At 38.9% G+C, this 27,989-nt stretch overlaps 3 protein-coding genes across 13 annotated transcripts in view; 1 reads left to right on the top strand and 2 right to left on the bottom strand.

Annotated features, from left to right (window-relative positions):
- Positions 1-855: 855 nt before the first annotated feature.
- HAUS2 (HAUS augmin like complex subunit 2) lies at positions 856-13,569 on the bottom strand. Of its 5 annotated transcripts, none has more exons than XM_049104077.1 (7): positions 13,437-13,569; positions 8,497-8,589; positions 8,096-8,165; positions 5,958-6,090; positions 4,585-4,693; positions 3,607-3,768; positions 856-2,426 (listed from the first exon to the last, which is right to left on the bottom strand). In XM_049104077.1, exons 1-7 carry the CDS (start codon positions 13,527-13,529, stop codon positions 2,217-2,219), a joined length of 870 nt encoding a protein of 289 aa, XP_048960034.1. In that variant the 5' UTR covers positions 13,530-13,569; the 3' UTR covers positions 856-2,216. The 5 variants fall into 5 exon arrangements, with proteins under 5 accessions (XP_048960034.1, XP_048960035.1, XP_035565015.2 ...); XM_049104078.1 differs by lacking the exon at positions 13,437-13,569 and adding an exon at positions 12,909-13,348; XM_035709122.2 differs by lacking the exon at positions 13,437-13,569 and adding an exon at positions 13,011-13,348.
- Positions 13,439-18,627, top strand: LRRC57 (leucine rich repeat containing 57). 2 transcript variants are annotated; one of them, XM_049104080.1, is made up of 6 exons: positions 13,439-13,562; positions 13,952-14,057; positions 14,163-14,301; positions 15,046-15,314; positions 16,524-16,709; positions 17,130-18,627. In XM_049104080.1, the coding sequence occupies exons 1-6, from the start codon at positions 13,528-13,530 to the stop codon at positions 17,169-17,171; spliced, it is 777 nt and encodes a 258-aa protein (XP_048960037.1). In that variant the 5' UTR covers positions 13,439-13,527; the 3' UTR covers positions 17,172-18,627. The 2 variants fall into 2 exon arrangements, with proteins under 2 accessions (XP_048960037.1, XP_025328840.1); XM_025473055.3 differs by lacking the exon at positions 13,439-13,562 and adding an exon at positions 13,824-13,861.
- Positions 18,628-22,679: 4,052 nt separating this feature from the next.
- The window catches only part of SNAP23 (synaptosome associated protein 23), a 38,765-nt gene continuing 33,455 nt past the window's right edge, over positions 22,680-27,989 (bottom strand). For 5 of the 6 annotated variants that reach the window (XM_035709123.2, XM_025473062.3, XM_035709124.2 and 2 more), the window contains 3 exons: positions 26,578-26,736; positions 24,929-25,073; positions 22,680-23,805 (listed from right to left, as the gene is read on the bottom strand). In XM_035709123.2, coding sequence (XP_035565016.1) covers positions 23,740-23,805; positions 24,929-25,073; positions 26,578-26,736 — 370 coding nt within the window. In that variant the 3' untranslated portion in view covers positions 22,680-23,739. The remainder of the gene's footprint in view (positions 23,806-24,928; positions 25,074-26,577; positions 26,737-27,989) is intronic. The other variant, XM_049104081.1, reaches the window with a different exon arrangement.

Here is a 27,989-nt window from a genome sequence, read left to right as displayed (position 1 = left end):
AAAAAAAAAAAAAAAAAGATTTATTTGAGAGAGAGGATGGGTGTTGGAGGGTCAGAGAGGGAGAGAAGCAGACTCCCCTCTTGAGTGCAGAGCCTGATACAGGAATAAATCCCATAACATCGAGATCACAACCTGAGCTGAAATCAAGTTGGAATGCTCAATCAACCCAGCCAATAACCCAAAGTAGGCCTCAGTCTTAACTTACCTCAAGCTTTTGAGTCAGGTAACCTATAGGCCTATGCAACTATACTTGAACTGCAGACACTACATAGAGCATCTATCACATAGGATTCAGACAAGGGCCACAAAATTTTAGTTACAAATTACAGGTTTATTATTTTTTTTTAATTTTGAGAAAGACATACTAGATAAAAAGATAAAGCCAGGCATTATCAATTTTTGTGACATAGTATATATATAAATATAAATATATATACACACACAAAAATATATGAAATTACATGAAGAAAAAAAAGAGTAAGATGTTTGAAACCAAGGCTGGGCTTGAACAAACCTCTAATGAAATACAACTAAAACTTTGTTCAAATGACTAGACAATCTTAGGCAATGTTCAAGATGTTACAACCACTCTTCTATATCCCATTTACAAAGTCAGCAAAGTAGGCTTCAAAATATGATCCCTGATTGTTCTGGCAGTTTTTCAATAATGATCCCGCTTCCTTATGAAGAACTACTTTACTCAGTCACTGTGTTGAGGTCTTCTTGTGTTAAGGAGTACGATGAAAAGGATCAGAGAACCTTGCTGACAGAGAATGCAAAAGCATGAAAATACTGATGCTTCTATTTTTTAAAAGCAAAAGAAAATACCAAGTCTGAAAAATAACCCAGAGGTAGTTATAGTATTCATACAAATGAATACACCCTAAGTAAGGCTTAGTGTTACACCACGTAAAAAAAAAAAAAAAAAATTATTTGAGAGTGCATGAAAGCACAGGTGGAGGATCAGAGGAAGAGAATCTCAAATGGACTCCCTGCTGAGAGTGAGACCTGACCCAGAGCTTGATCCCAAGACCCTGAGATCATGGGCTAAAATGAAATCAAGAGTTGGGACACTTAACTGACTGGGCTGTTCAGGCGCCCCAATATACAGCTCTCTTTTATATGTACAATAGTCTCAGGTAAAATATCTGAGCATTTTGTAAGGCAAACCACTTAAAGTTTTACTATAATATGGCTTTTTCTGTTCTTTATTCTACCTTTCTTCTTTGCCTGCTCATAAGCCTGCCCATGAACACCCTCAGAAATTTCTTCATGTCTCAGTGTCTTTTTATTTTTTTTTTACCCCCTTTCCCCCACGTCTCAGGGTTTTGAATATTCCCTCCCCCCAGGTTTGATGGTTGGAGAATTCACAGGGTTCAGCGTATCACTGTATCCAGGGGCATGATATTAACAAAAGCATACACAGTAAAACAGCAAAGGGAAAAGGTACACGAGGCAAAGCCCAGGTGAAACCAGACACAAGCTTCCAGAGCCCTCTGCTAGTGGAGTCTCACACAGGATATGCTTAATTCCCACAGTAACTAAGGTGTAATGTGTCAAACGTCTTTCATGAAAGCTCATTAGAAACGCAGTGCCCAGGGTTATGATCATGGGCTAGCCACACAGGTACCTTCTGTCTAATATACATCAAAATTATAGACTCCCAGAAGGAATGGGAGACTAGAACCACACTGCAGAAACACTTGAGTCACTATGAACAACTCTAATCACCAGTGATAGTGGAAGGAGCCCTGATGAAATCTAAATTCCAAGAAGCCAGACAAGAGCCAACTTTGTAAGCAGGCCTTTCAAAGGACAGCAGCCAGGCCTACTACATTTGTTCTTTCGTATATACTTAGCAACTGTCTCACAGCGAAACTCAACATACTTTCATTTCCAAGGAGACTCTTTTAATTCAGAAACAAGCATTTAAAAAGACAAAAAAAAAAAAAAAAAAAGATGACATAAGAGTCTCCTCTCTGAGATACTGTCATATTTGATCTTCAAGAGTTTTACTGAAAAGTAGAATGAAAATACATGAAAAAAACAAAAGAAAATTCAATTTGGTCTTAATGAACTTGGAATCTTAGTATTTCAATATAAAGAGAGCTCTTTCAGTAATGCTAGCAGCAGAGCCTATAAATGCCCATATTACAATTGGCTAGAAATAGACTTCAATGACTACATATAATTAGGCAAAAATAAACAGTTGACGATCACTTGGAATTAATGGTTTGGACATGAACTTTAGAAGTAAAAGGTAAAGAAGGCATTATAACATCATGTTTATGAAGATAATTTTCTTCTGCTAGTATTTTGGGAATACAAGAGGAAATTTCCTTTTGCTGTTCTCGCCACTTGAGTATATTCTCTGCCAATTCTTCTGTCTCAGTCACCAACATATCCATTTTTGCTAAAGCCATGCTCTGTAGTATTTGAAAGAAGGAGAAAACAGGAGAAATTACGTCTGTCATTAATACATCATTATTATATCATAAATGGTTATGATACCAAAAGTCCACACCCAACCTTTTCTAGCCCCTTAATACAAAGGCATCTTAAAATTGTGTTCTCCCCACTTATTATAGTACACGCTTTTTCTTTATAAGTTCACCTCCCTTTGTCTTCAATTATCACCTCAAAGCGGATGACACATATATTGTAAAACTACTTCTTTCCTAAAATTCAGTCCCATATTTGTCTATTGAAAATCTCTAACTGAATGTACTTTCAGTATCTCAAACTCAATTCAGTTGCAATTCAACAATGACAGAAGATTTACTATCTGTGCAAGGCATGTCAGAAAACAAAGTCATTAGCTTTTTTGATTTCTTGATCCTACTCACCTTCAAGTCACCAAGGCTAGATACTTCATGATCATGGGTGTGTCCCTTGTCCAAAAAGTAGACATATTCTAGAAATTTGCCATCCCAAATAAAAATCTACATAATCTTTTGTTTTCCTATGCTTTAAATCTTGTATCTGAATGCTTGTATTTATTTTCTAAGTTTCTCTGCCTTTGCTTCATTTGCCTAGTTCTCTAGCCTACAGCTTATCAAACCTTAATGTGTGTAGGAATCACCTGAGGAAATTGTTAAACTACAGATTCGGATTCTGAAGGTCTAAGGTGAATTAAGTCTGCAATTCTGCATTTCTAACAAGCTTCCAGGTGATGCTGAGCAGTCTGTCCATACTTTGAGTGACTTAATCTCCTTTTTTTTTTTTTTTTTTTTAAGATTTTATTTATGAGAAGGGGGCAGAGACACAGGGAGAAGCGGGCTCCATGCAGGGAGCCCCACGTGGACTCGATCCCGGGACTCCAGGATCACACCCTTGACCAAAGGCAGGCGCTAAACCGCTGAGCCATCCAGGGAGCCCCTGACTCGGTCTACTCTATCCAATATTTTCTCCATTACAGTGTAAGTCATCCTCTTTACCCTGCTCTAAAATAAAAATCAAACCAAAAATCCATTTGAACTGTTGAATGTTCCCCAATACTTGGAGAGTAAAGTCTGCTTCCTGGTCTGCTTTTCAAGGCATTCCATAAACTAACTCTGATTTAATCTCCCTTTCAATATCTTTAAGTATCAGCCAAAGGGGAAGTACCTGGGGATCCCTGGGTGGCGCAGCGGTTTGGCGCTTGCCTTTGGCCCAGGGCGCGATCCTGAAGACCCGGGATTGAATCCCACGTCGGGCTCCCGGTGCATGGAGCCTGCTTCTCCCTCTGCCTGTGTCTCTGCCTCTCTCTCTCTCTCTCTCTGTGTGTGACTATCATAAATAAATAAAAATTTAAAAAAAACAAAGGGGAAGTACCACTCTTCCCCCAAACTGCCAGTGCTAATTTTCTTCTTCTTCTTTTTTTAAGATTGTATTTAATTTGAGAGAGAGAGAGTGAGAGAGAGAGAATGAGTGGGGAAGGGCTGAAGGAGAGGGAGAAGGAGGCTCCCCACTGAGTGCAGAGCCAAAAGAGGGGCTCAATTCCCAGGACTCATTCTTGGTACTCTAGGATCATTACCTGAGCTGAAGGCAGGTGCTCAACCAACTAAGCCAAGATAGAGAGTATCTTACAGCTCTCTCACTAAACCTTGAGAATTTGAGAGCAGGGATTGGTCATATTTGTTTCTCTCTCCTGATACCTATAGCATTGCCCCTTGCACAATATAAAAAAGAAGATTTATTTATTAAATATTAGAATAAAACAATGTAAAATGACTTCTAAAAAAGCTCTAACAAAATCCATCTTAATTTTAAGAAATAATTTATTCAGAATATTAGCCATCAAAAAGTTAAACAAAGGGGTGCCTGGGTGGCTCAGTTGGTTAAGTCACTCTTGATTTTGGCTCAGGTCATGATCTCAGGGTTGTGAGATCAAGCCCTGCAGTCAGGCTCTGCACTGGGCATAGAGCCTACCCAAGATTCTCTTTCTTTCTTCCTCTGCCTCTTCCTCACTTCTCCCTCTTTTAAAAAGAAAAAAAAAAAAAAATTTAAACAAAGAGCTCACACAGTTGAGATTCTAGTATAAAGGAACTAAATAGAGCCAATGTAATGTGAAGTAGTTGCGATACTTAAATTGTTAATACTCACCATTTTCCTTAGATTTTCATCTAAATGAGGGATATTTCTGATTGTTTCAAGATGGTTTTCTAATCTTTCGATGAAAGTTACTGCCAATTCCAGTAAATGTACCATGTATCTGAAAGAGGGAGAAAAAAGTCAACTATTTTTTTAAGTTATTTTGTGTTCTTTTTTATTTTTAATTTGGACTTTTAGTATAAGAAAAGAGAATTACAATCAACCCAGTGAGCCAATAATAACCTTTCTGAATTCATGGAAATACCACTGATAAAAACGTCATTTTCCTTCACTTTAGGCAGAAATTAACTTGTCATCCAAAAAGAAAAAGAGCGATAACACTAATAATATCTGGTACCCAACCTAATATTAGACAAAACTTAATGTTAATAATTTTATCCTATAAGTAATTTTCCCAGATTAAATCTCATTACATTTCAATCTACTCATTCTCGAAGGGTGAAGACAGTAAGGATAAATGTACTTGACTGAAACTGCCTATAGCCAAAACCACTTTGAACCTTCGTATTTGCAAAATGCTTTAATATCATTACTCAGTTCTTCTGATATATAATGTATAATATATACATTAATGGTATTTTACTGTACTGAACAGATAACTGAATATATCCACAAGAATGAGATTTTTATATTTATTCTTTTACTAAAAGATAAAATATCTGACACTTAAGAAAGGTACTGATTTGCTCAGGGTCAGCTAGTGAGGCATTGGTGGAGAAGGTTAGCAATCAGATCCCTAGATGTTTGCTTCTTTACTGTTATTATACTTGCAATACTCATACAAGGAAAAGAGCAACAGAGTATGCCCATTCTATGGATTGGGAAACTAAGGCTAACCATTTACCTAAGGTTTTGAAGCCTACAAAAACTATTTACCTACACGAACCATTTGCCTAAGGTTTTGAAGCCTACAAAAAGCACAAATAAGTCTAGGACTCAGTCTTTTTCCCCCTTTAGCTGGCATTGTTTTCACCTCTCCCTACTTAAACTCCCTAAGAGAATTTTTACATATAGGCAACATTAACAGAACAGTAAGTTTACTTCATAAAAAATGGTCTGTATGTAATAAAATAATTTTTACCCATCTTACTATACATTATTGATCTAATTTCTTTCACTGAAGTCATTACATCATTCCCAAAACACAGTTGGCAAAAGGAATGCCTTTCTCTTCACCACAGCTTAACTCTTTAAAAGTAAAAGATTTTCTTTCTGGTTTTATGTATCAGCATTAATAGTACTGTTAACAGACATAATCACTAATATATTGTTTAATGAATTATGCTATGAAATAACTATCAGTCTAAACAAAAAATACCCTTAGGAAACATGCGTAATCATTAACTTCTACTTTTTAATTTAACCTGTGATAAACAGCTTCAATAGGCAAGTTTTCCTCGCAAGTGGTTTTCAACAGTCTTTGCCTGAGGGACCTCTTCTCTTTTAACACTGCCTCCAAATGATTATTCATGCTTTGCAGAGTATGACACTTCTGAGCTATACAAACCAGAAACAGGAATTATAGTTAGCAATATGACAAGTTTTATTTTTATTTTTTAAAAATATTTCATTTATTTATTTATTCACGAGAGACACAGAGAGAGGCAGAGACATAGGCATAGGGAGAAGCAGGCTCCCTGCAGGGAGCCAGATGTGGGACTCAATCCCAGGACCCTGGGATTATGACTTGAGCCAAAGGCAGATGCTCACCCACTGAGCCACCCACACATCCCAACAATATGACAAGTTTTAAAATCACTAATAATTTCTTTTTGCTTTGATGTTACCAATGTCAAAAATTAATATATTTCCCTCCTAAGTATCTGCCCTTTGCTATCTTTAATATCAAACCAGTTTACTTTCAACAATTTTCTTAGTTTGCCTGCTGACAACAAAATCCAGTGCTAAATTCTTTGCACTGTGAAACGCCGGGACACCTGCACCCCAATATTTATAGCAGCAATGTCCACAATAGCCAAACTGTGGAAGGAGCCTCGGTGTCCATCGAAAGATGAATGGATAAAGAAGATGTGGTCTATGTATACAATGGAATATTACTCAGCCATTAGAAACGACAAATACCCACCATTTGCTTTGACGTGGATGGACCTGGAGGGTATTATGCTGAGCGAAATAAGTCAATCGGAAAAGGACAAACATTATATGGTCTCATTCATTTGGGGAATATAAAAATTAGTGAAAGGGAATAAAGGGAAAGGAGAGAAAATGAGTAAAAATATAAGTGAGGGTGACAAAACATGAGAGACACCTAACTCTGGGAAATGAACAAGGGGTAGTGGAAGGGGAGGTGGGCAGGGGGTTAGGATGACTGGGTGATGCGCACTGAGGGGGGGCACTTGGCGGGATGAGCACGGGGTGTTATGGATAACCTTATATAAGCACCAGGCAACAAAAACTCCAATTAAAAAAAAAGTAAATTCTTTGCATTATTCAACTCTACTCCTAGTTCAGTTTTTATAAGCCAGAGCCATATTCTTCACATAAAATCTATCTGCCTCTAACATTCTACATGGACATTAAAAAATATGCATTTGGGGAACGCTGGGTGGTGCAGCGGTTTAGCGCCTGCCTTTGGCCCAGGGTGTAATCCTGGAGACCCAGGATCGAGTTCCACGTCGGGCTCTTGGTGCATGGAGCCTGCTTCTCCCTCTGCCTATGTCTCTGCCTCTCTCTCTCTCTCTCTGTGTGCCTATCATAAATAAATTAAAAAAAAAAAAAATAAGCATTTGTCTTACAAACTATTTCTGATCATTTTAATATTTTGCCCAGAATTCAGTTACTGGCTGCCAATTGCCACTTTTAAATTTTATTTTGAAAAAAATGTCAAACTTACAGAAAAGTTTCATTATATTCCCATATACATTTCACCTAAACTCACCAACTATTAACATTTAGCTACATTTTTATTTCTTCTTTCTCCACATACTCAGTACATGTATTTTTGCTGATCCACTTAAGTTGTACATAACATGAAATTCTTACCCCTAAAACCTGAGCATGTATTTCCATAAATGGGAAAATTCTCTTATGTAACTATATTACAAGTATCAAATTCATAAAATTTAAAATTGGTACAATACTACCAATATTTAATACAGTCCATATAGACACATCACCAATTAATTCAATAATGTACCTTATAGCAAAAGAAATTTCTAATCAAGTATTCAGTCCATGACCATACTATGCTTTGGCTATTGAGTCCCTTTAGTCTCCTTTAATCTGGAAAGTTTCTCAGCCCTTCTTGGTCTTTCAAGCTTTCCTGAATTTGAGGAGCTCCTACCTTGGTTACATTTTATGCTATTTGTACTAGTCAAATGAATAAGACTTCTATTTGAGCACGGAATAGAAGACTTCATTAGCTTTGGGGAAATACCTGGAAAAATTACGGTATATCATAATTTTATTGCCTGGTGCTTATATAAGGTTATCCAAGAAAAAGTTGAAATTCCAATGATTACTATTTCATCAAACTACTTACCCAAAAAGAAAGGATGAACAACATCTGCTGTATCTTTTTCTAGTTTTAAAAGTTCAATTTCCAAGTTTTTCTACATTAATAAGAAAAATAACATTTAGCTCATGTAGAATGGTGCCTGAAGGCTTATACTTTAGTAAAAAAGGCATAGTCTTTAACCCAGGAATATTTGTGGGGAGGGAGAAAGATTTGTTATGATAGCCCAGGGGATTTACTGAAGATTTTCATTTTGGTGTTCAAGCCCTATTGCTGCTACTGCTACTACTAACTCCTACTATCACTTATAAGTAAACACTTATCTGGCTATGTGCTAGACAATGTTCTAAGTGCAAAAGAACTGCTATTGGAATCAATCAAGATTTTTTTTCCCTGTACTAGAAAGTAAAAAGTCCAACATAATTTACCTGGTAGATTTCAGCTTGAATATTTGAGATCTGCTGTAGTCTGGAGAAGTTCACAAAGTAAGGTGCTGATTTCTTAGATATATTTAACATCTCCTATTGGTAAGTGAACAGAGAAAGCAGTCGTAAGTCACAAAAAGTTTCTATGTGCACTGGAATAGCAAACCCACAGACTTAAAACATGAGGATTTATTATGTCCAACACTGCCCCCGGGGAAAAAGAAGTACAGAGTGTAACAGTAGCAATGTATATTTCCTGTTTGCAAAATACCATCTGGGCGCCTGAGTAGCTCAGTGGGTTAAGCATCTGATTCTCCGTTTCAGCTCAGGTCATGATCTTGGGGTCATGAGACTGAGCACCACTTTGGGCTCCATGCTCAGTGAGGAGTTGGCCTGGTATGCTTACCCTCTTCCTTTTACTCCCCTCCGCCCATCCCCTCTGTGCACCCATAGATACTCTCTCTTTTTCCCTCCCTCTCAAATAAATAAATCTTAAAAAAAACAAAAAAACAAAACAAAACAAAAAACAAACAAAAAACTAAATATTCACTATCACAAGTCCTTTGGCCAAATATTTAAAAAATAAGAAAAACAAAAAACACTTAATCACTGTGTTCTATTTCCTAAAGCACTATGCACAATATATTTACATTAGTGACAGCTTACCAGAGAAGGCTGGTAAGGTTAAGAAGGCTGAGGCTTAGATTGGTGGAGAATCACCTCTATACAAATCACCAAGACCTAGTCTCTGACTTTCTGAGGGCTAAAATCAAATAGTTTCCCACCATGGAATCATTTATCTGATTCATTAAATGATCTTTATTGGCTGCCTCTTTTCACATTCTCACTTTTTTTTTTAAAAAGATTTTATTTATTCATTAGAGACAGAGAGAAAGAGGCAGAGACACAGGCAGAGGGAGAAGCAGGCTCCATGCAGGGAGCCTGATGTGGGACTTGATCCCAGGACCCCTGGGATCACGATCGGAGCCAAAGGCAGACACTCAACCACTGAGCCACACAGGTGCCCCACATTCTCACTCTCTTAAAGGAATCTTCTGTCCAGGTGGAATTCTTCTTCTAAAAAGCTTATATCCTCCTTTTTATCCTTTCATTTCATGCAAAATATTGCTTGCATATATTGCCTCCTTAAATTGCAGGTTGCTTCAGAATAAGAATATTGTTCATCCCGAGTCCATCCGTAATTTTCTCTGTATTCTTTTCTTCTTCTTCTTTTTTTTTTTTTTTTAAGATTTATTTATTCATGAGAGACACAGAGAGAGAGAGGCACAGACACAGGCAGCGGGAGAAGCAGGCTCTTCACAGGAGCCTGATGCGGGGACTCCATCCCGAATCCCGGGATCATGACTTGAGCCGAAGGCAGCCGCCCAACCGCTGAGCCACCCAGGCGTTGCTCTTTTCTTCTTTTCAAGAATATTAGCATATTTAGATCTTTACATATCTTATAGGAAAAGGGTTAGAAAATGATAGTCCAGGAACTAAATGCACCCCACTCACTGCCTGTTTTTGTATAGGCCATAAGCTAAGAATGGTTTTTATATTTTTTAAATGCTGGGAAGAAAAAAATTAAAAGAAAAATAGTATTTTGTGACACATGAAAATTATATGAAATTCAAATTTCAGGATTCAGAATAAACTCAACTGCACCCATTTATTTACTTATTATCTCTGGCTTCTTTCACACTATACACCAGATGCAATTATATGGACCTAAAAGCCTCAGATACTTATTCTCTGGCCCTTAATAGTAAAAATTTGCTGACCAATGATAACACACTTTATTAGCATTTATTAAGTTAGGCAATTGAAGATTCAGGATGGATGGGAAGGAAAAGATATTCTAGTATTGATATATATGTGAAAAGAAAGGGAAGATGAATCTGAGAATGTAGTTTCCTACTTAATCATGAAAGATCTTGATAACTATGACAAACAATTATAATGCAGAAAATGAGAGTAATTCAAAGTTTTCTGGTGACGAGGTAACATGTTCATATATAATACATATTTTAGAAATTTAAAGAGGATAATATGGAAAATAGAACTTATGAGGCTGGGGGGGCAGTAAGGAATAGAGTGACTACTTAATGGGTATGGGGTTTCCATCAGGTTGATAAAAAAAAGTTTTGAAAATAGATTCACAACATTGTGACTATACTTCATGCCACTGAATTATACACTGATGTTAAAATGGTAAATTTTATATTAGGAGTATTTTACCACAAAAAGACCTACCACTAAAAACCAAAAAAGCTAGGTGAGAGATGGGACTGAAGGTTGAATATTTAGACAAGCAGTTACTATAGCATTCCAGGTGAGAAGATGAGAACGTGGACTAGGTCAGTAGCAGTTAAAAAGGAAAGGAAGACAGAGATGTGATTCCCTGGAGAGATGAAACTGAAAAATCTTGGTTGATATGGGATACCAGGGATAAAGTCAGTCAATATTAACTCCAAGGATCCTAGCTCCAGTGACTGGACAGATAGACATGCCATTCAATGAGGAATATAAGACAAAATACAGCAAAACTGAGGGTTGAAGGAGTAAAGTATTAGTTCAACTTCATTCCATAAATATGTATCATGGCTTAAATGAGGACAAATCTAATTTACTGCATTTCCATCATATCAGCATAACCTTTACTCTTCTTTCTGCTTTCTCTTAGGTATAAGGTAAATGAAAGTAAAACATCTCCCATTTCTCACTGTAATTTACTCATTCTCTGGTATCTCTTCATCCCGCCCTGTGTATACACTAATCTTAACTGCACACATGCAAACTAGTGAACTTCTGGGCTCAACAGCAGGGTAATGGAGCTTAGCCAACAATATGCAAGGGAAACCAATGGAAAAAGAAGAGTATTCAAGGGAGAGCCAAAAGGAGAAAGGAAAAAGAGAGTTGTCAAATTTCTCTAATAGAAATTCTAACTATTTGAGGACAGTGACTTAGCTCTATATCTTACTTAAAAAAAAAAAAAAAGGGCAAGGATTGGGGAATACAGAAAAGTCTTTACTGTTGATCATTGCCATTTTATATTATATGCTTTATATGCCAGTAGGGTAAAGGGACACTGAAAATGAAAGGATCCTGAAAAAGGGAATCTGCTTGAGGCATTTCTGTTCATTCTGTTGCTAGGCACAAGAAGCTGAAATCCAGGACTTTATGTGTAATATAAAAATCCTGATAACACCGTGTGTACATAATATATACAGATAAACTTGTGTCTGTGGACATCCTTTCTTCTTTTTCATTCTTTCCACTTCATACTGAATTCTAGCTGAGGAACATTAAAAGGGAGGCAGTATAGCAGAGAAGTTAAGAGCGGGGAGCGCTCTGTGATCTATTTCACTAGTTAAGTGACCTTGCCTAAATTTCTTGGGTCTCCTTAGACCTTAGTTGTTGTTCCTCCTCCTCCTTTCTTCTTCTTTCTTCTTCTTCTTCTTCTAGATTTATTTATTTATTTATTTTAGAGAGAGAGAGCAAGCGACAGCAAGCAAGCATGGAGGAGGAGGGGCAGAGGGAGAGGAGAGAGAATCCTAAAGTAGTCTCCCCACTCAGCATGGAGCCACAGGTAGGGCTCCATCCCAGGACCCTGAGATCAGGACCTGAGCAGAAATCAAGAGTGAGAGGCTTAACCACCTGAGCCACCTAAGGGCCCTTTTCGTTTATCTTAAAAATACTGTAAGGTAAGGGCACGTGGGTGATTCCTCGGGTTAAGCCACTCTTGATCTCAGCTCAGGTCCTAATCTCAGGGCTGTAGCAGGGTGTCCCATTTCCTACTTAGCTAAGAGAGGAGTTTGTTTGAAATTCTTTCCTTCTGCCCCTCCTCCCCTCTTTCTAATAATAAACCTTAAAAAAAAAAAGTGTAAGGTACAAGACTCTAATGACTCTTCTAGGTATACAAAGTTGTGTATTTTCCATAAATCTTCCATCATGTTCATACTGTTAATCTCTGCAGATGATTTTACCTTCCTACTTTCCAGCTTCTTTCAGCGAAAATCCTCAACTTGCTCGTTATCTCAAAATTTCTTTCCCTTACCTCACTTTTCCCATTCCCTTGTCACTTCGGCCACCTGGATTCTATTATTGCCTCACATATTTAATTTCTCCCATCCACTGGCTCGTTTCCTTTGGCATATGAGCATGTTCTTCTTGTGGAACCTAAAACTACCACCGCTTGGGCTAATCTTCCTCTTCTCTTCTAATACTCCCCTCCTCCATTCACGTTCCAAGGTCTCTCGGGTCTTTGCCATTTTTTTTTTCATTCATTTTTTTGCCTATTAACATCACGTGCTTTTCCTGACCCTCTCATGTACCCAGCGTCTCCCGCCCCAAATACGCTTCAGTACCTCACACAAACAGGCTTGTTTGAGAATGTTTGTGTTTTAATTACTTACCCCTATTTCCCAACCCCAGCACCCATTACAATATAGAGGCGGTATCATCGGGTGCGAAAAAGCGGGAGGAAGATGGATCTTTATGATCTCTCACGAACTGACCGGATAACTCGCTCGCAGACACTCAAAACATCCTCTCTCCGGCAGCCCAGGTGGCTCCGCGGTTTAGCGCCGCCTTCAGCCCAGGGCGTGATCCTGGAGTCCTGGGATCGAGTTCCACATCGGGGTCCCTGCAGGGAGCCTGCTTCTCCCTCTGCCTGTGTCTCTGCCTCTCTCTGTGTGTCTCTCATGATAAATAAATAAATCTTAAAAAAAAAAAAATCCTCTCTCTACTCGAACCCGCTTTCGCGCAACCACGGCAGAACCGTCACTACTGTTGCCTGGAAGAGGCTCCATCGGCCTCTACCACAGCACAGCCGCCACCCAGCACCCTCGCACACCCGCCCGCTGCCCGGCACCACCACCTCACAGCGATCTTCGGTCGCCACCGTCGGCACCCCCTTAATGACGCCATCGCCGCCCACGCACCTGAGTGACCATCCCCGACGCTACGAAGTGGCTCAGCAGGAGCCCGGCAGCACTTGGCTCGCACGCGGGGTCCCAGGGGTGCGCAGCGGCCATGGCTGGGACCCAAGTCCCGGGCGGGCGCCGAGAGTGAGTGGAACGCCAGGCGGACGCGCCGCGCCGATAGATGACGTCACAGGGCGTTTCTTCCCGGGCGGAAGCCCGGGGAGCGCATCCCGGGGGAGCGCGGGCCGTGGGTCTTCTCTAGCTAAGCCGGCTGTGAGCTGAGGGGTAGAAGATGAGTCCGGAGCTCCCTGATCGTTCGTAGGCTCCAGCGGCGTCCAGCCTCGGAACACCTGCAAAAGCTGCTGGGCCTGGTGGTCGGGCTGTTCTCCCCTTTCTTCTTTGCCGCTTTTAGTTGGCCCCCAAGATCTAGGAGTCGGCAGGAGGTGACAGCTTGGGCACGAGACCCAGCCGAGAGGCGGAGGGGGTGGCCGGATGCCTGGCTGAGCGGTGACAGCTGCGCTTCCCTCCCGCAGGGACCTGAGCCGCGGCCCTAGAATGGGAAACAGTGCCCTCCGCGCTCATGTGGAAACCGCGCAGAAAACTGGTGTCTTTCAGCTGAAGGACCGTGGGCTGACCGAGGTGAGACCGGGAGGGGACCGACCAGGGAAATCAAAGGGAGAGGGACGGCGGGGTGGTGAAGTTAATCGGTGAGGAATTCTCCGCACTCTGAACCCCTTTCTCCAGTTCCCCCCCGAGTTGCAGAAGCTGACCAGCAATCTAAGGACCATCGACTTGTCCAACAACAAGATCGAGAGCCTACCGCCTGTGATTATAGGGAAGTTCACTCTGCTGAAGAGCCTCTCCTTGAACAACAACAAACTCAGTATGGCTTTTGCACTTGGGAAGCTTTTGCTAGTGATCAGCTGTTAAGAAGGGTGGTTTTCTCTTACAAGCTTGTTTTTGTTATGAAACTGTTTTGAGGGCAGCCTGGGTGGTTCAGCGGTTTAGCGCGGCCTTCAGCCCAGGGCGTGATCCTGGAGATCAGGGATCGAGTCCCGCATTGGGCTCCCTGCATGGAGCCTGCTTCTTCCTCTGCCTCTCTGTCTCTCTGTCTCTGTCTCTCTCTCTGTGTGTCTCTCATGAATAAATAAATAAAATCTAAAAAAAAAGAGAGAAACTTTTGAGAGCTCAAGATGCAGGAGGATGTCAGAGTCCTTGAAGCTATCTTGTAATTACATCTACACGCTTCCTCTGGTGGTATGATTGGTACTGGTTTAATTTGGACTTGAAAGTGAAGACCATCTTTGGGATGTAGTGCACAGCCAGCGAACTTAGAAAGGAGATGGAATGGGAAGGGGAGGGCCTAACAAATCCCACAAAATTGCTGTCGGATTCTGCCAAGGTCCTTTTACAAAAGGAGCCCAATATATACATAAGTGCTTTCCTGTATTTTGACAGCACCCACATTTCCTGAAGACTATGTTGGTAAAATGCAATACTTATAAATGGCACATGTGAGAATTTTATATGTATTGATAGGAGGCTTATCATGTAGCCATGTAGTTTTTCTAAACTTAAAGGTGTTTCTCAGCTGTATCAGATTCAGGTTTTTATTTTTCTTTGCCAGCTGTTCTTCCCGAGGAGTTATGCAATCTGAAAAAACTAGAGATGCTAAGCTTAAACAACAATCACTTGAGAGAGCTACCGTCTACCTTTGGGCAGCTGGCAGCCCTCAAGACCCTGAGCCTCTCTGGGAACCAGCTGCAAGCACTACCACCACAACTCTGTAGCCTAAGACACCTGGATGTGGTGGATCTCTCCAAGAATCAGATTCGGAGCATACCTGACACAGTGGGGGAGCTGCAGGTCATCGAACTCAATCTCAACCAGAACCAGGTCTAGAGTTTAAGGGATTTTTTTTCCCCTGCATCACCTGGGTTTAGTCTCCTGTATAATACTTTTCTAAACCATAACCATGGAGCTGGGTATCAGAGGCTAGATGAGCAGTACATTCTATGGGCTGGACTAATTTCCAAGCTCAAAGGGCTATTAGTTGAGATACTGGGTGTGTGTGTATTATGTAGGTTTTTTTTAGGAGAGTGGGATGGATAATGGGGTGAGATAATTTCAAAAGTTAAACTGTCTCACAAATCTTGAAGAATTCAGATCCTCCTCAAATATGCCTCTAGTCATCTAGCAAGGAGCTATGTCAGAGTGGAAAAGAGGCTTTAACTCCTAAGTTCTTGGAGTTGGACAGAATAATTTATTGTCCCTTTTTTGACATCTTTGTCAAGTGTGTCCTGCTTTTACTGAAAATTTTTAAGTGACAGGCTTTCTGGCAATAGCCTGTTTCATTGTTGGACAGCTTTAATTGAAATATTTGAAATTTGTTTCCATTACTTTGGAAACTCCTTGCTTAATATGTATCCGACTGGAGAAATCATCTAGACATAAGGCTTAAATGATTAAACATAAAACAGTGAGACTAGGTGACCTTTAATTTTTTAGCGCCTATGGATTTGTATTTGCATAGTCTAATACAATAGCCATACATTGCTGTTCAAATTCATTTAAGTTCGATTTTTTTAAAAAGATTTTAAGGGAGGTGAGTGAGAGAGGGAGAGCACAAGGCAGGGTGCGGGGGAAGGTCAGGAGAAGCAGAAAGAAGTGGGAGATGGTAGTCAAATCCAGTAAGGAATGAGGACAGTGAATCTTTGACTTTGGCAGTATAATGGTATCAACGTACACATAAAAGATTGGCAGTAAATGCACCAAAATGTTCACGGTGGCAGATCAGAGGTAACTTTTTTCTTTAAACTTATGTGATTCTCAAATTTTCTGTAATAGTGCTTTTATTAGAACACTTTTGTTTCTAAAAAGCCACTGGTGACCTTCAAACAGCATCTTTTTCCAAACAGTGGAGGAGGAATAACAGAAGCCAGATAACACAGCCTTTGGGAATGAGTAGGTAGTGAGAAAATGGAGGCGGTAAAAGAAAGAACTAGGACAAATGGTCAAGTTTTTGTTTTAATTTAGTAAAAAAAAAAAAAATCTTAATCGCACTTTTGCTTTTTCCTATGATTCTTTTTTGTTGTCATTCAATAGATATCTCAGATCTCAGTAAAGATATCTTGCTGTCCTCGCCTTAAAGTTCTTCGCTTGGAAGAGAATTGTCTTGAGCTCAGCATGCTTCCACAGAGTATCCTCAGTGATTCCCAGATCTGTCTGCTTGCTGTGGAAGGCAACCTTTTTGAAATAAAGAAACTTCGAGAACTGGAAGGATATGATAAGGTATGTATTAGTTAGTGTACTTCATCACTGTTCCAGAAGTGACAACAGTGAAATAACCTACATGAACATTGATAGCTATAGGACATATGCATAATCCTGTTTATGTCAACAGATTTGTTCCCCATTTTGGAGGTGGAGTCTAAGAATTAGCCAAATGGTATTGTGCCAAGATAACTTTTTCTCCAGATAGCTTATTGTAAAGCATCTTTGTCTTTTGATGGGTGTCCTATTAAAATACAAGGGGGAAAAAAACCCTAAACTATATGCTTTAAATTTGCAGTTAGGTCAATTTTGTAGGAAATGAAAAAGACCTTACCCAATAAAAACCTAAATGAAAAAAAATCACAAAATCCTAATTAAAAAATAGGCTAATATTTGCTTGTGCCAAAATACCACATATTCTTCTTTCATGATTTTTAGTACATGGAGAGGTTCACGGCCACTAAGAAGAAGTTTGCATGATGTTCTCCAGGAACATGGAAACCTTACAGGATACCAACATGGAATCTGTTGCAATCTGGCTGAATCAGAGGCTCCTGTTGTCAAGGATTATCTGCAGTAAGGAGATGATACTTCTGAAGATAATCATTTTAGTGATCTTTTTCCTTTTCAGGGCTCATCTTAAGTAAGCTAAAAAAAATCAAGAGATAGTAAGAGTCCTCCATTTTGAGTCATGGATAGGGTAAAGGACAATGTTGATCATCAAAACCATCCTAAGTCTGGCTTGAAGAAAAGCAGTAGCTATTTATACAATGAGGGGATGCTCCTTGGTAACAGAATCACTCCATATCACAGGCTCGAAATTTCATGTTTAGTTTCAGTGTATGAGCTTTCATAAAGTCAGTTGCCATTCCACTTGTGTTAACATTTCATATTTTTATGAAATTTAAATAATTTGTGAGAGGCTACTATATGAGGATTTATGATTTTATTTCAGTTCATCATTTAATTGCAGTGTTTATACTTGGAATTTATAATGTATATAAGTATGTGACTGTCTCAATTAAAAGTATATTCTGTCAGAGAAGCACCAACACAACACTAAGAGATGTTCCCCAAGGCTGCAGTAGCAAACTTTTTACTATTGCATGTGCCTTATTAGTAGAGGGCTCTGAAGAGCTAAAACTATATATGCAAAACTTGTAAGATACAAAGGGTTTTAATAATCAAGATTTTCCTGAAGCTTTGTTAGAATTAATGTATTTCTGGTAATCCTTTTCCCTTTTTATAATTCTACTAATCGAATTACCTATCAAAAAACTGCTACAATATTCTAAAATAACTTATGTTTATAAAGTTTATTCTCTGGATGAGAGAATATACTAAATAAAGAATTTTTAATGAACTTCGGCTGGAAAAAGGGTTAATCCTTCAAAGGGAGAAGACAGGAGAACTTTAACCTGTATGTGGCCCTTTGTTTGAAAGTAAACTGATTAGGAAGAAATGTTTCATGTTCCTGTTAAGGTGCTGGAGTACTGAAATGCCTTCATGTGACTGATAAGCATTTTGCAGTATTGGAACCATACTAATTAAGAGAAACTAATACAAAGATACATGACCTCAGGTTGTTACTGACATGAACATTTAGGGAACTACCACTCTAATGTTCTGAGGTTTGTCTTTGCCAGGGCAATTTAGCATGTATTGTCAGTTCTTGTTTTATAAACCTAGTTTAACCATTAAGTCAATAGATCACAACAGCTTAGTATTTAATCTATATGAGGAAGTTTCTCTGACTTTAAATCTGATCTGAGCATTCTCTATTTCCCATGTTATTTTCTGTTCTTAACATTGGGAGGGTTGGGTTGCCAGTTTATTGTTAGCAACTGAGTTTTGCTTTTTGTAAACATCAGTGCTTAATCTCTAATTTTTAAATCAGTGCTTAACATCTAATAAATCAGAAGTTTAAATTAAACAACTTAAATGTCCCCAGACATTTATTAATTGGAGTTAAAAAAAAAAAAAGTCCCCCATCTCTAAGAATCAGTGACTGCTTTCACAACTTGGACTTATCCTTATTTCCAGTACCCTTTATTCACTCTTATTTTCCTGCCCAGTCATAGTGTTATTCTGCTCTTTAAACCCACAGTGCATTGTGTCCCCTGTAACTGCCTTTACGTTGTTTGCTCAGTCAGGAATGCCCTCTCTCCCTAATGTGCTCCTTCTATCTAAAACCCATTTTAAGTCTAAGCCAAATTAATTGCTCTCCCATCTGTTATGACAGCACTTCTCACATTCTATATTCATCTGTCTCTTGCTAGAATGAGCTACTTGTGGGCAGGAACTATGTAAAGTAACATATCCAGATTTCTTTTTTTTTTTAAGATTTTATTTATTTATTTGTAAGAGACACACACAGAGAGAGGCAGAGACACAGACAGAGGGAGAAGCAGGCTCCATGCAGGGAGCCCGACGTGGGACTCGATCCTGGGTCTCCAGGATCAGGTCCTGGGCGGAAGGTGGCGCTAAACCATTGAGCCACCCAGGCTGTCCCATACCCAGATTTCTAATGCACAAGTGTTTAGACTTACCTATGAGCTAACATAATGAAGTTGGTTAACCTGTGTGTGGTTTGGAGACCCATATTCTAGTTTGGCCACCAGCCCTAAGTCATCCATATTCTTTTAGAGTTTGGTTGGAAGTGAGTGTAGTATATTAAGACCATGGGCCTTGGAGTCAAAAATATCTCGGTTAGAATCCACAATCTGTCATTTATGAATTTGAGCAATTTCTTCTCATCTGTAATATGGCAAAGACCTCCAACCTCTCCGGTCTGTTAGGATGATATGGTGAAAAGATACATAAAGGCACTTAGCAGAGTGCCCATAATAGAGTAAGCAATCAGTAAATGGTGCCATTTATTTAATCTGTAAGGCGTTAAAACAGAAGTTAGCAAGTTGTACAGAAACAGAAGGCTTGAAGCAAATACTACATTTAAAAGGATGAAAACAAAGAACTAGAGAATAAGGAACTTGAGTATCAATCTGAGAAATGCAAATCTGATTAGGAATATAATTGGAATAACCTAGAATTTTGTTGAGTGACCTAAAGAAAATAACATTAAAAACGCTAATAAAGTACAACTGAGTATAGAATGTCTGGATTAAGAGATTTATAATTCAAACATGACAGGAAAAGACCTAGAGTTGAAGTGTGGTATAAAAGATGAAGGAAGTGTGAAGGAAGAAAGAAACAGGCATAACTATTGGGGATAAATATCATCATTGTTAAGACGAAACCTGAAAGTGCTTATTGTTAAAAAAAAAAAAATTAAATTTGGGGGCATACTATTTTTGAACTCTTTAGTTACAAGGTCAAAGGTTTTTTTTTGTTTTGTTTTTGTTTTTTTTTTTTTTACTTATGATAGTCACACACACACAGAGAGAGAGAGAGAGAGAGAGGCAGAGACCTAGGCAGAGGGAGAAGCTGGCTCCATGCACCGGGAGCCCGACGTGGGATTCAATCCCGGGTCTCCAGGATCGCGCCCTAGGCCAAAGGCAGGCGCCAAACCGCTGCGCCTCCCAGGGATCCCTACAGGTCAAAATTACGTGAAGGTCACACGACAAGTAAATGACTAAAGCAAAATTTGAAACCAGGTGGTCAGACTCTAGAGCTTGTGTTAACCACTTTCAGGTACTACCTTTCAAAAGTAATGGAATCAAGTTTCTAGATAGCGTTACAGGAGAAAATCAGAAAAGGCTTTAAGTCAACAGCTTCTCTCTCTAGCATATTATGGGCCTAATTTCTAAGGCCTCATCCCTCTTCTTTCTCAGTAGCAAAAGGTTTGGAAGAGTTTGTAACCTGGGATCCAAAGAAGGGCTTTCTTTTTTTTTTTTTTTAAAGATTTTACTTATTTATTCATGAGAGATACAGAGGCAGAGACATAGGCAAAGGGAGAAGCAGGCTCCATGTAGGGAGCCCGACGTGGGACTCGATCCTGGGCAGGGACTCCACGATCACGCCCTGGACCAAAGGCAAACTCTAAACCACTGAACCACCCAGGCGTCCCTTTCAAGACCCACTGATGCATGATTTTTACTTATGCATGATTCAAGTTTTTGTTTATCTACTTCTTTGGGGAGATAGGCCATGTTGTCTTTCATCAAATCCACAGAGATTCCTGACCCAAAAAGAGCTCCACCCAAGAGAATAGCAACTATATTAAGCTCTTATATTTGTTGGGTGCTGCTCTCAGTCCTTTACATGCATCACCACACTGACTTTTTTAAGATTTTATTTATTCATGAGAGACACAGAGAGAGAAAGAGGGAGAGACACAGGCAGAGGGAGAGGCAGGCTCCATGCAGGGAGCCCAACGTGGGACTCGATCCCGGGTCTCCAGGACCTATGACCCGGGCTGAAGGCAGTGCTAAACTGCTGGGCTACTGGGGCTGCCCCACACTTACTTTTTGTGACAACTCTATGGAGGAGGAATATTAACCTCATCTATAGACAAGGAAACTGAGGCACAGAAATGGGCTTACAGTCTCAGTAAGTGGCAGAGTATAAATTCAGACAGTTGAGTGCCTTAGCTTACACTTCTAACCAATTTTATTGTGGGGGCAGCATTTTGGTATCCTACGAACTATTGTCTTTAGCCGTAACGTAAGAAAAATTTTGGGGGCGGGGCGGGGGACGCCTGGGTGGCTTAGCAGTTGAGTGCCTGCCTTCGTCTTGGGGTGTGGTCCCAGAACCCCAAGATCGAGTCCCACACTGGGCTCCCTGCATGGAGCCTGCCTCTCCCTTTGCCTGTGTCTCAGCCTCTCTCCGTGTCTCTCATGAATAAAAAAATAAAATCTTTAAAAAAAAATTTTTTAATGTTCTATGGGCATTTATGTGTACCACAATCCCCAATGTTTTATACTTTCTTCCTTTACATATACCATTACCTGCCAAACTACTGCTTTTGGCATTGAGCATTTCTTTTCTTTTCTTTTCTTTTTTTTTTTTTTTAAGATTTTATTTATTCATGAGACACACACAGACAGAGAGAGAGAGAGGGGCAGAGACACAGGCAGAGGGAGAAGCAGGTTCCATGCTGGGAGCCTGATATGGGACTTGATCCCAGGTCTCAAGGATCAGGCCCTGGGCTAAAGGCAACACTAAACTGCTGAGCTACCCGGGCTACTGTCCATGGCATGGAGCATTTCTATTCCAGAGGGCCTGAATGAATCTCACTCTAAATATTTTCCTCTTCAGCCTATGAAAGTCCTCATGTTAACAGTAGCTTCAGTAGATGGGTTGTAGTTGTTGCTCATAAACATCCTTTCAATCATTAGTGTATTAAAGCTCAAATGAATAAGAGACTTAGAATAATTAAAATGAACCTCATAACAAATTGTAGGAAAAGTCCTGTCAGTATTTCCAATAAAAAATGGGAAAGGGGGATCCCTGGGTGGCGCAGCGGTTTGGCGCCTGCCTTTGGCCCAGGGCGCGATCCTGGAGACCCAGGATCGAATCCCACGTCGGGCTCCCAGTGCATGGAGCCTGCTTCTCCCTCTGCCTATGTCTCTGCCTCTCTCTCTCTTTCTGTGTGACTATCATAAATAAATAAAAAAAAAAAAATTAAAAAAAAAAAATGGGAAAGGTGCCAAAGACAGCTTTCCATCAGAGTGCTTCTTGATTTATGGACCTTTGCTTTATTCAATTTGTTACAAGCTAGTGAAATTATTCACCTTCCCCTGGTTCCCACCAACTAGTAAAAAAAAACCCACATTACCTATTTGAAAGAACAATTCCATTAGTTAGTTATAAAATTTAATTGTAAAGATCAAGCAGTGGTTATTGGTCAAACCAATCCACATTAATAGCTTTGAAGTATGCAGACACTAGTTCTTAAATAAGGGTGACAAATACCAAACAGATTCTTCTAACACTGTTCAAGATCTAAATAAATGTGATTCTGGACATAATTCAATCCACAAGGCTAACTGAATGATAGTGCAGTCATCAATAATTAAACCAAAGGCATAATTTTCCAAATCACTTTTTAGTTAAACAATAAATTCTAGTTTTAAAGTCTAAAGCTACAAAAAAATTCAAAGCAATCTAACTATTTTTCTACCTGAGATCAAAACAAGTTTCTTTTAGCCTATCTAAACATAATTCTTAAAAAACAAAACAAAACAAAACATAATTCTTGGCTTTGAGGTAAATCTGAATTCACGTGATATACTTTGTCAAACTTCTCCAAAAAAATTTAAGCCCTGCTTTAGAGAGAAATTCTCATGTTACACATACATATTTACATATTTTTTTTCTTCAAAGACTAATGACAAATTTATGAGGTTAACAAGCATGTAATGGGACCATGATACTAATAACGTGAAAATAAAAAGCCATTCATTTATACAAAGTGTTCCTGTAAGGTGCAATATGAAATGGGATCACTATGTACATACACAAATCACCAGAAGTTCAGCAACTAAGCTCACTTTGAAAAAATTCTATTTTTTTGGAGCAGAGGTTACCAAGTTATGATGTATAACAAAAATATTGTGTATAAAAGCTCCGTTACCAAGGATTAGCCTAAACTGGCAATAACTGCAGCTTAAATTAAAAATTAAACCCAGCTAGATCTTTACTGTGGCTATGCAATTTTTGCTTTGTGGCATGCAAGTTTTACTGAGGTAACAACCTCTTATCTCTTGCCTCTCCTCCTTATGCTCCCCTTGCCCCCAGTTTCCTTCTTCATGGCTGTCTTTGGCAATGCTTCCAAATCTTGAAAGCAAAAGAACCTGCTAAAGTAAATGAGAAGGATGAAAAATAACACGATATAAGATGTATAAAAACCAATCTAAAACTATGAATCAAGGAAAAAAAAATATACAAGGACAGACAAGCAATAGTGTACCCTCAAAGGAAAGAGAACATTAAAAAAAAAATAGGGGATCTGTACTCCTGGCCCTTCTTGCACATTATCTCCTGATTTAGAAGAGCATGGAACCAAAACGTCAAACTCTGAAAAGGTAATGGCTTTGAAGGAGGAGCTAGAGAAGTGAATACATGATAAAGAAGTACAGCAGCAGCTTTAGCTGTCAATGAGTTTCTTTGCTCTGGCATTGGCAATATCAATACGATCTTTGTTGGTGTCAGCCTGAAAAAAAGAAAAATATATCAGCATTATGTTACAAGGTAAGCTGCTCTAATAAAAGTTAAATTTCATACACTTGGAGTAACTGACACACTGAGAAAATTCAGGAAACACAAAGTCACAAAATTCATTTTGGGCAAGAAGAAACAGAACATGAAATTCATTTGGGAAAACTGGGTATATAAACATAACAAAAATATAACAGAAGAACTTGACCGTATTTCATGAATTCTGTAACATTTTTTCATAGTTTAACTGGGATGTATGTTATAATCAATGGCATTTTTGATGCAGTGAAATTAAGAATGCTTTTTGTTACAGATTTGGACACTGGAAATCTTCCTGAACTGAATCATAGAATCTTATCTGAGACTACTCTAGGTCTAACCCAGAGAATCTGAAAGAACATTCTTCAAGATTTTTTAATAGATACATTACCACCTGCATCAATATCTGAATTTAAAAGATGGGTAATATGTAAACCCACAAGACAGCTTTGAAAGCACCTTATGAACCACTCTTTGCCTCAATGAAGTACACTGTTAAGTAATTCAACAGAACGAAGTTTAAAAACTCACCCCATCCTTTAAAGCACACTGAGGTTTTTAATGAAATAACAATAACAAGAATGGCTTTTAGGCACAACACATCCAAAAAGCGAACATAATTTCACTTTTGGTATCTTTTATATCATGTGAAGTAAAATTAAAAAAAAAAAGAAAATTCCATTTTTTCTTTACTCATAGGACCCTGTTTTGTGTGTCCACTCCACAAGAACCATTGTGTAGAACTGATTTTCACTTACTGATTTATGAGATGAGGATTTAGGAACTTACATAGCCCTCCCAAAGGTCAGAGTAGACTGTAAGCTTCATATGTGAAATTTTAAATAAAACCACTTCATTCTAAGGTCTTGCTTTCAAAATGAACCGACTGCCATGAGCAAAAGATAGGAGGACCTAGCTGTAATTTTTCAATGTGTTAGAATTGCCACCTCATCAAAAGTATAAGACCTGTACGGACAGGATCATCTCTTATTGTTCTCCCCCCAAAATATCAAGCACAGATGTACATTACTGAAAAATGGTGGGTATCTCAAATTCCTGTGGCATGAGGGAGCATTTACCTTTTCTGTGATCCGGTCTATTTTTCGATTTTGAGCCTCGATCTCATTGCCCATTTCCAGGGCCATGTTTTTTAGGTTTCCTAGGATACTGCCCACTTGAGTCAGGTTCTCTTCCATCTCATCTTCTCTAGCATCATTAGTTATACTGTCACAAAAAATACAGTAAATTCAGTACTTCTGGTAAATTATAAACAGACTAAATCTGGATTTAGTTTTTATATAAATAACCAAAATGACCTCAGCAAGCGTTAGACCCACAGCAATGCAGGTTACCATTCTTGAAAAACATCCTGTGGTAGAAACTGAAAAGAATAACCAAAGAGAACAAAATGTCTTAAAGCCGTATAGGAGAAGAAACAACTCTAGAACAATGGTTCTCAAAGAGTGATCACAATATAACCTGGGAACTTATTAGACATGAAAACATGCTAATTCTCACTCTCTACTACAGATCTACTGAATCAGAAACTGGAAGTGGATCCCAGCATTCAATGTTTAAATAAACCCCCAAGTGACTCATGCACCTTAAGTCTAAAGTATCACTGCTGTAAAACAGGCTGTAAAATTCTGGCTCAAAGGCAAAAAACTGGCATTCTACCTGATTCTGTAAATAAGGTTTTACTTAAATACAGCCATACTCATTTGCTTACGTATTATTTATTGCTGCTTTCACCATAAATCAGAGTTGAGTAGTTGGCAACAGAGACCAGGCTGCAGTCTAAAATATTTACCGTCTAGCCCTTTACTGTTATCCTTATAGGTATCTAGCCAATCCCTAACTCTAGATTTTTTTTTTTTTTTTGGTGGGGGGGGGGTGCCAGCATGGAGCCCAACACGGGGCTTGAACTCATGACCCTGAGATCAAAACCTGAGCTGCGATCAAGAGTCAGATGCCTAACTCACTGAGCCATCCAGGCACTCCTATATGATACATTATTTTTTTTATTTATGAATTTATTCATGAGAGACACAGAGAAAGAGAGAGAGGCAGAGACATAGGCAGAGGAAGAAGCAGGCTCCATGCAGGAAGCCCGATGCGGGACTTGATCCCAAGACTCCAGGATCACATCCTGGGCCAAAGGCAGTTGCTCTAATGCTGAGCCACCCAGGTATCCCATACATGATACATTTTATTTTATTTTATTTTTTTAAGATTTTATTTATTTTTAATTTTTTTTAATTTTCATTTATTTATGATAGTCACAGACTGAGAGAGAGAGAGAGAGAGAGAGAGAGAGAGGCAAAGACACAGGCAGAGGGAGAAGCAGGCTCCATGCACCGGGAGCCCGATGTGGGATTCGATCCTGGGTCTCCAGGATCGCGCCCTGGGCCAAAGACAGGCGCTAAACCGCTGCGCCACCCAGGGATCCCCATGATACATTTTAAAACACATTTTCCTATTTATAGAACTAAAACATGCTTACTTGGGTAATTTTGAAAGTACTGAAAAATATAAAGAAACATTAATCCATCAATGAAAGTCAATAACCACAGTCAACATTTTGTTAGAAGGCAGATTTTAAAATACATTTTCAAATGGAATAAACACTATTTCTGATTGATGAGTTAGGGTTCGTGTTTAACAACACCCACCCTCCTGAGCCATTCATTTAGGAAAGGGGTAAAAACATCAGGAGGAGCTGGCATACCGTTTAATGTATCCACCGCTAACTGCTCCAGTGGCTGGTTGTTGAGGCTGCCCATTTGTCACTCGGCCTGGCTGCTTAGATACTACATTGCTAGGAGAGTTGTCTTCACCATCTCCCCATGTTGCCTTGTAGGCCTTACTGGACTCAAAGTTCTTTGTCCTATATAAGAGTCAGGAGTGTAGAAAGATATGAAAAAGCAAGAGGGAAAAATTGTAATTATTAGTTCTTTTTACCTAGAGGATGACCCTAGCAACCTTAGCATAAAAGCTACCTACAGCTAGATCTAGATTAGCTATACTGTGCTCTGTTGCAATACAATATATGGAAAAAAATGAATTGTGTAAGCCCAATGACATTAAAAATTCTTTTAAAGGTTCAACTATTTCCATGAAATGTTCACTAAGTAGTTAGCAAGTAGTGAACTGCAATTATCTGATTTTCCAGGTTCCCCTAGCCTTTGACAGTCTTCAGAAAAGGAAACAGTGGAAAAAATTCCTCAGGAAAGGTGTTCCGTGATGCCTGATGAGGTTCCTGGAGAGATCTCACAAGTTGATGAGGGATGAAAGAGAAAAAAGGCTGAGTACGCAACACTCAGATCCCAGGTGCCCATTTATTTGAACCAGAGTAGATCCAGCTGATTCAGTTTTTAAAGTTAGAATTTTGCATTAAATTAAAAAACAAACATCATGAAGGAAAGGCATAAGAATTATTTCCAAATTGAACAGCCAATGATAACTATCTGAGACACTCTGGCACCAGTTATAAATTCTTTGATTTAGGGCTTCTTCATTTAAGAGTTTACTTTTCCTCCTTTTAAAAAAATGATCCTAAATCCAGACCTCTTAAAAATAAAAACATATACTTTAGGTGTAACTGATATAGACAAAACCAGAGCTTAACATAGGGATTTACCATTCAAACTGGTAATAATGGCAAGGGCGGGGGGGGAGGGGGGCGGAGAAGGCCTTGTGAAGCAACTTTTAAATGACTGTTACAAAAAAATAACACAAAACTTTTTTACTGATTATTTGGCTAGGTACACTTTTCACTTACACAATTTTAATTTTTTACTTTTCTATAAACAAAAAGTATATAGCTATAATATTGGTCTCTGATTTATTCCACATGTTAATGAGGAAGTTTCCAAACTACAAAAACAGAGGAAAGATTTTTATGAAAACGGTAGCTCCTTTCTTAATAGACATAAGGATTCCTTTTTAGCAAACCTATAATCAGATCTTAAACCTTAATCAGATTACAGAAAGGATATTACTACCTTTTTTTTTTATAAGAGGTACTGAAAAGGTAAATACGTCTATGAACACTGAAGAGCTAATCAAAGTGCCTTTCTTGGTTCCACTTTAAGTGCTCAAAATCAATTTCCTACTTGGGCTACTATGTTTAATTAATTA

The sequence above is a fragment of the Canis lupus genome, chromosome 30 (genome assembly GCF_003254725.2).
Source record: "Canis lupus dingo isolate Sandy chromosome 30, ASM325472v2, whole genome shotgun sequence".
NCBI lineage: Eukaryota > Metazoa > Chordata > Mammalia > Carnivora > Canidae > Canis > Canis lupus.
The sequence above is the reverse complement of the archived record's forward strand: the minus strand, read 5'-3'. Positions and strand labels throughout refer to the sequence as shown.

Excerpts from the sequence above, each read along its gene's own strand:
- LRRC57 (XM_049104080.1), top strand. The coding sequence starts at position 13,528 with ATGGCTGGGACCCAAGTCCCGGGCGGGCGCCGAGA. Across the intron at positions 14,302-15,045 it reads CTTGAACAACAACAAACTCA|CTGTTCTTCCCGAGGAGTTA; the intron begins GTATGGCTTTTG and ends TTTCTTTGCCAG. Across the intron at positions 15,315-16,523 it reads TCAATCTCAACCAGAACCAG|ATATCTCAGATCTCAGTAAA; the intron begins GTCTAGAGTTTA and ends GTCATTCAATAG.
- HAUS2 (XM_049104077.1), bottom strand. The coding sequence starts at position 13,529 with ATGGCCGCTGCGCACCCCTGGGACCCCGCGTGCGAGCCAAGTGCTGCC. Across the intron at positions 4,694-5,957 it reads ATTGAAGCTGTTTATCACAG|ATACATGGTACATTTACTGG; the intron begins GTTAAATTAAAA and ends TCCCTCTTTCAG. Across the intron at positions 2,427-3,606 it reads CGCCACCCAGGGATCCCCAG|AGCATGGCTTTAGCAAAAAT; the intron begins GTACTTCCCCTT and ends CAAATACTACAG.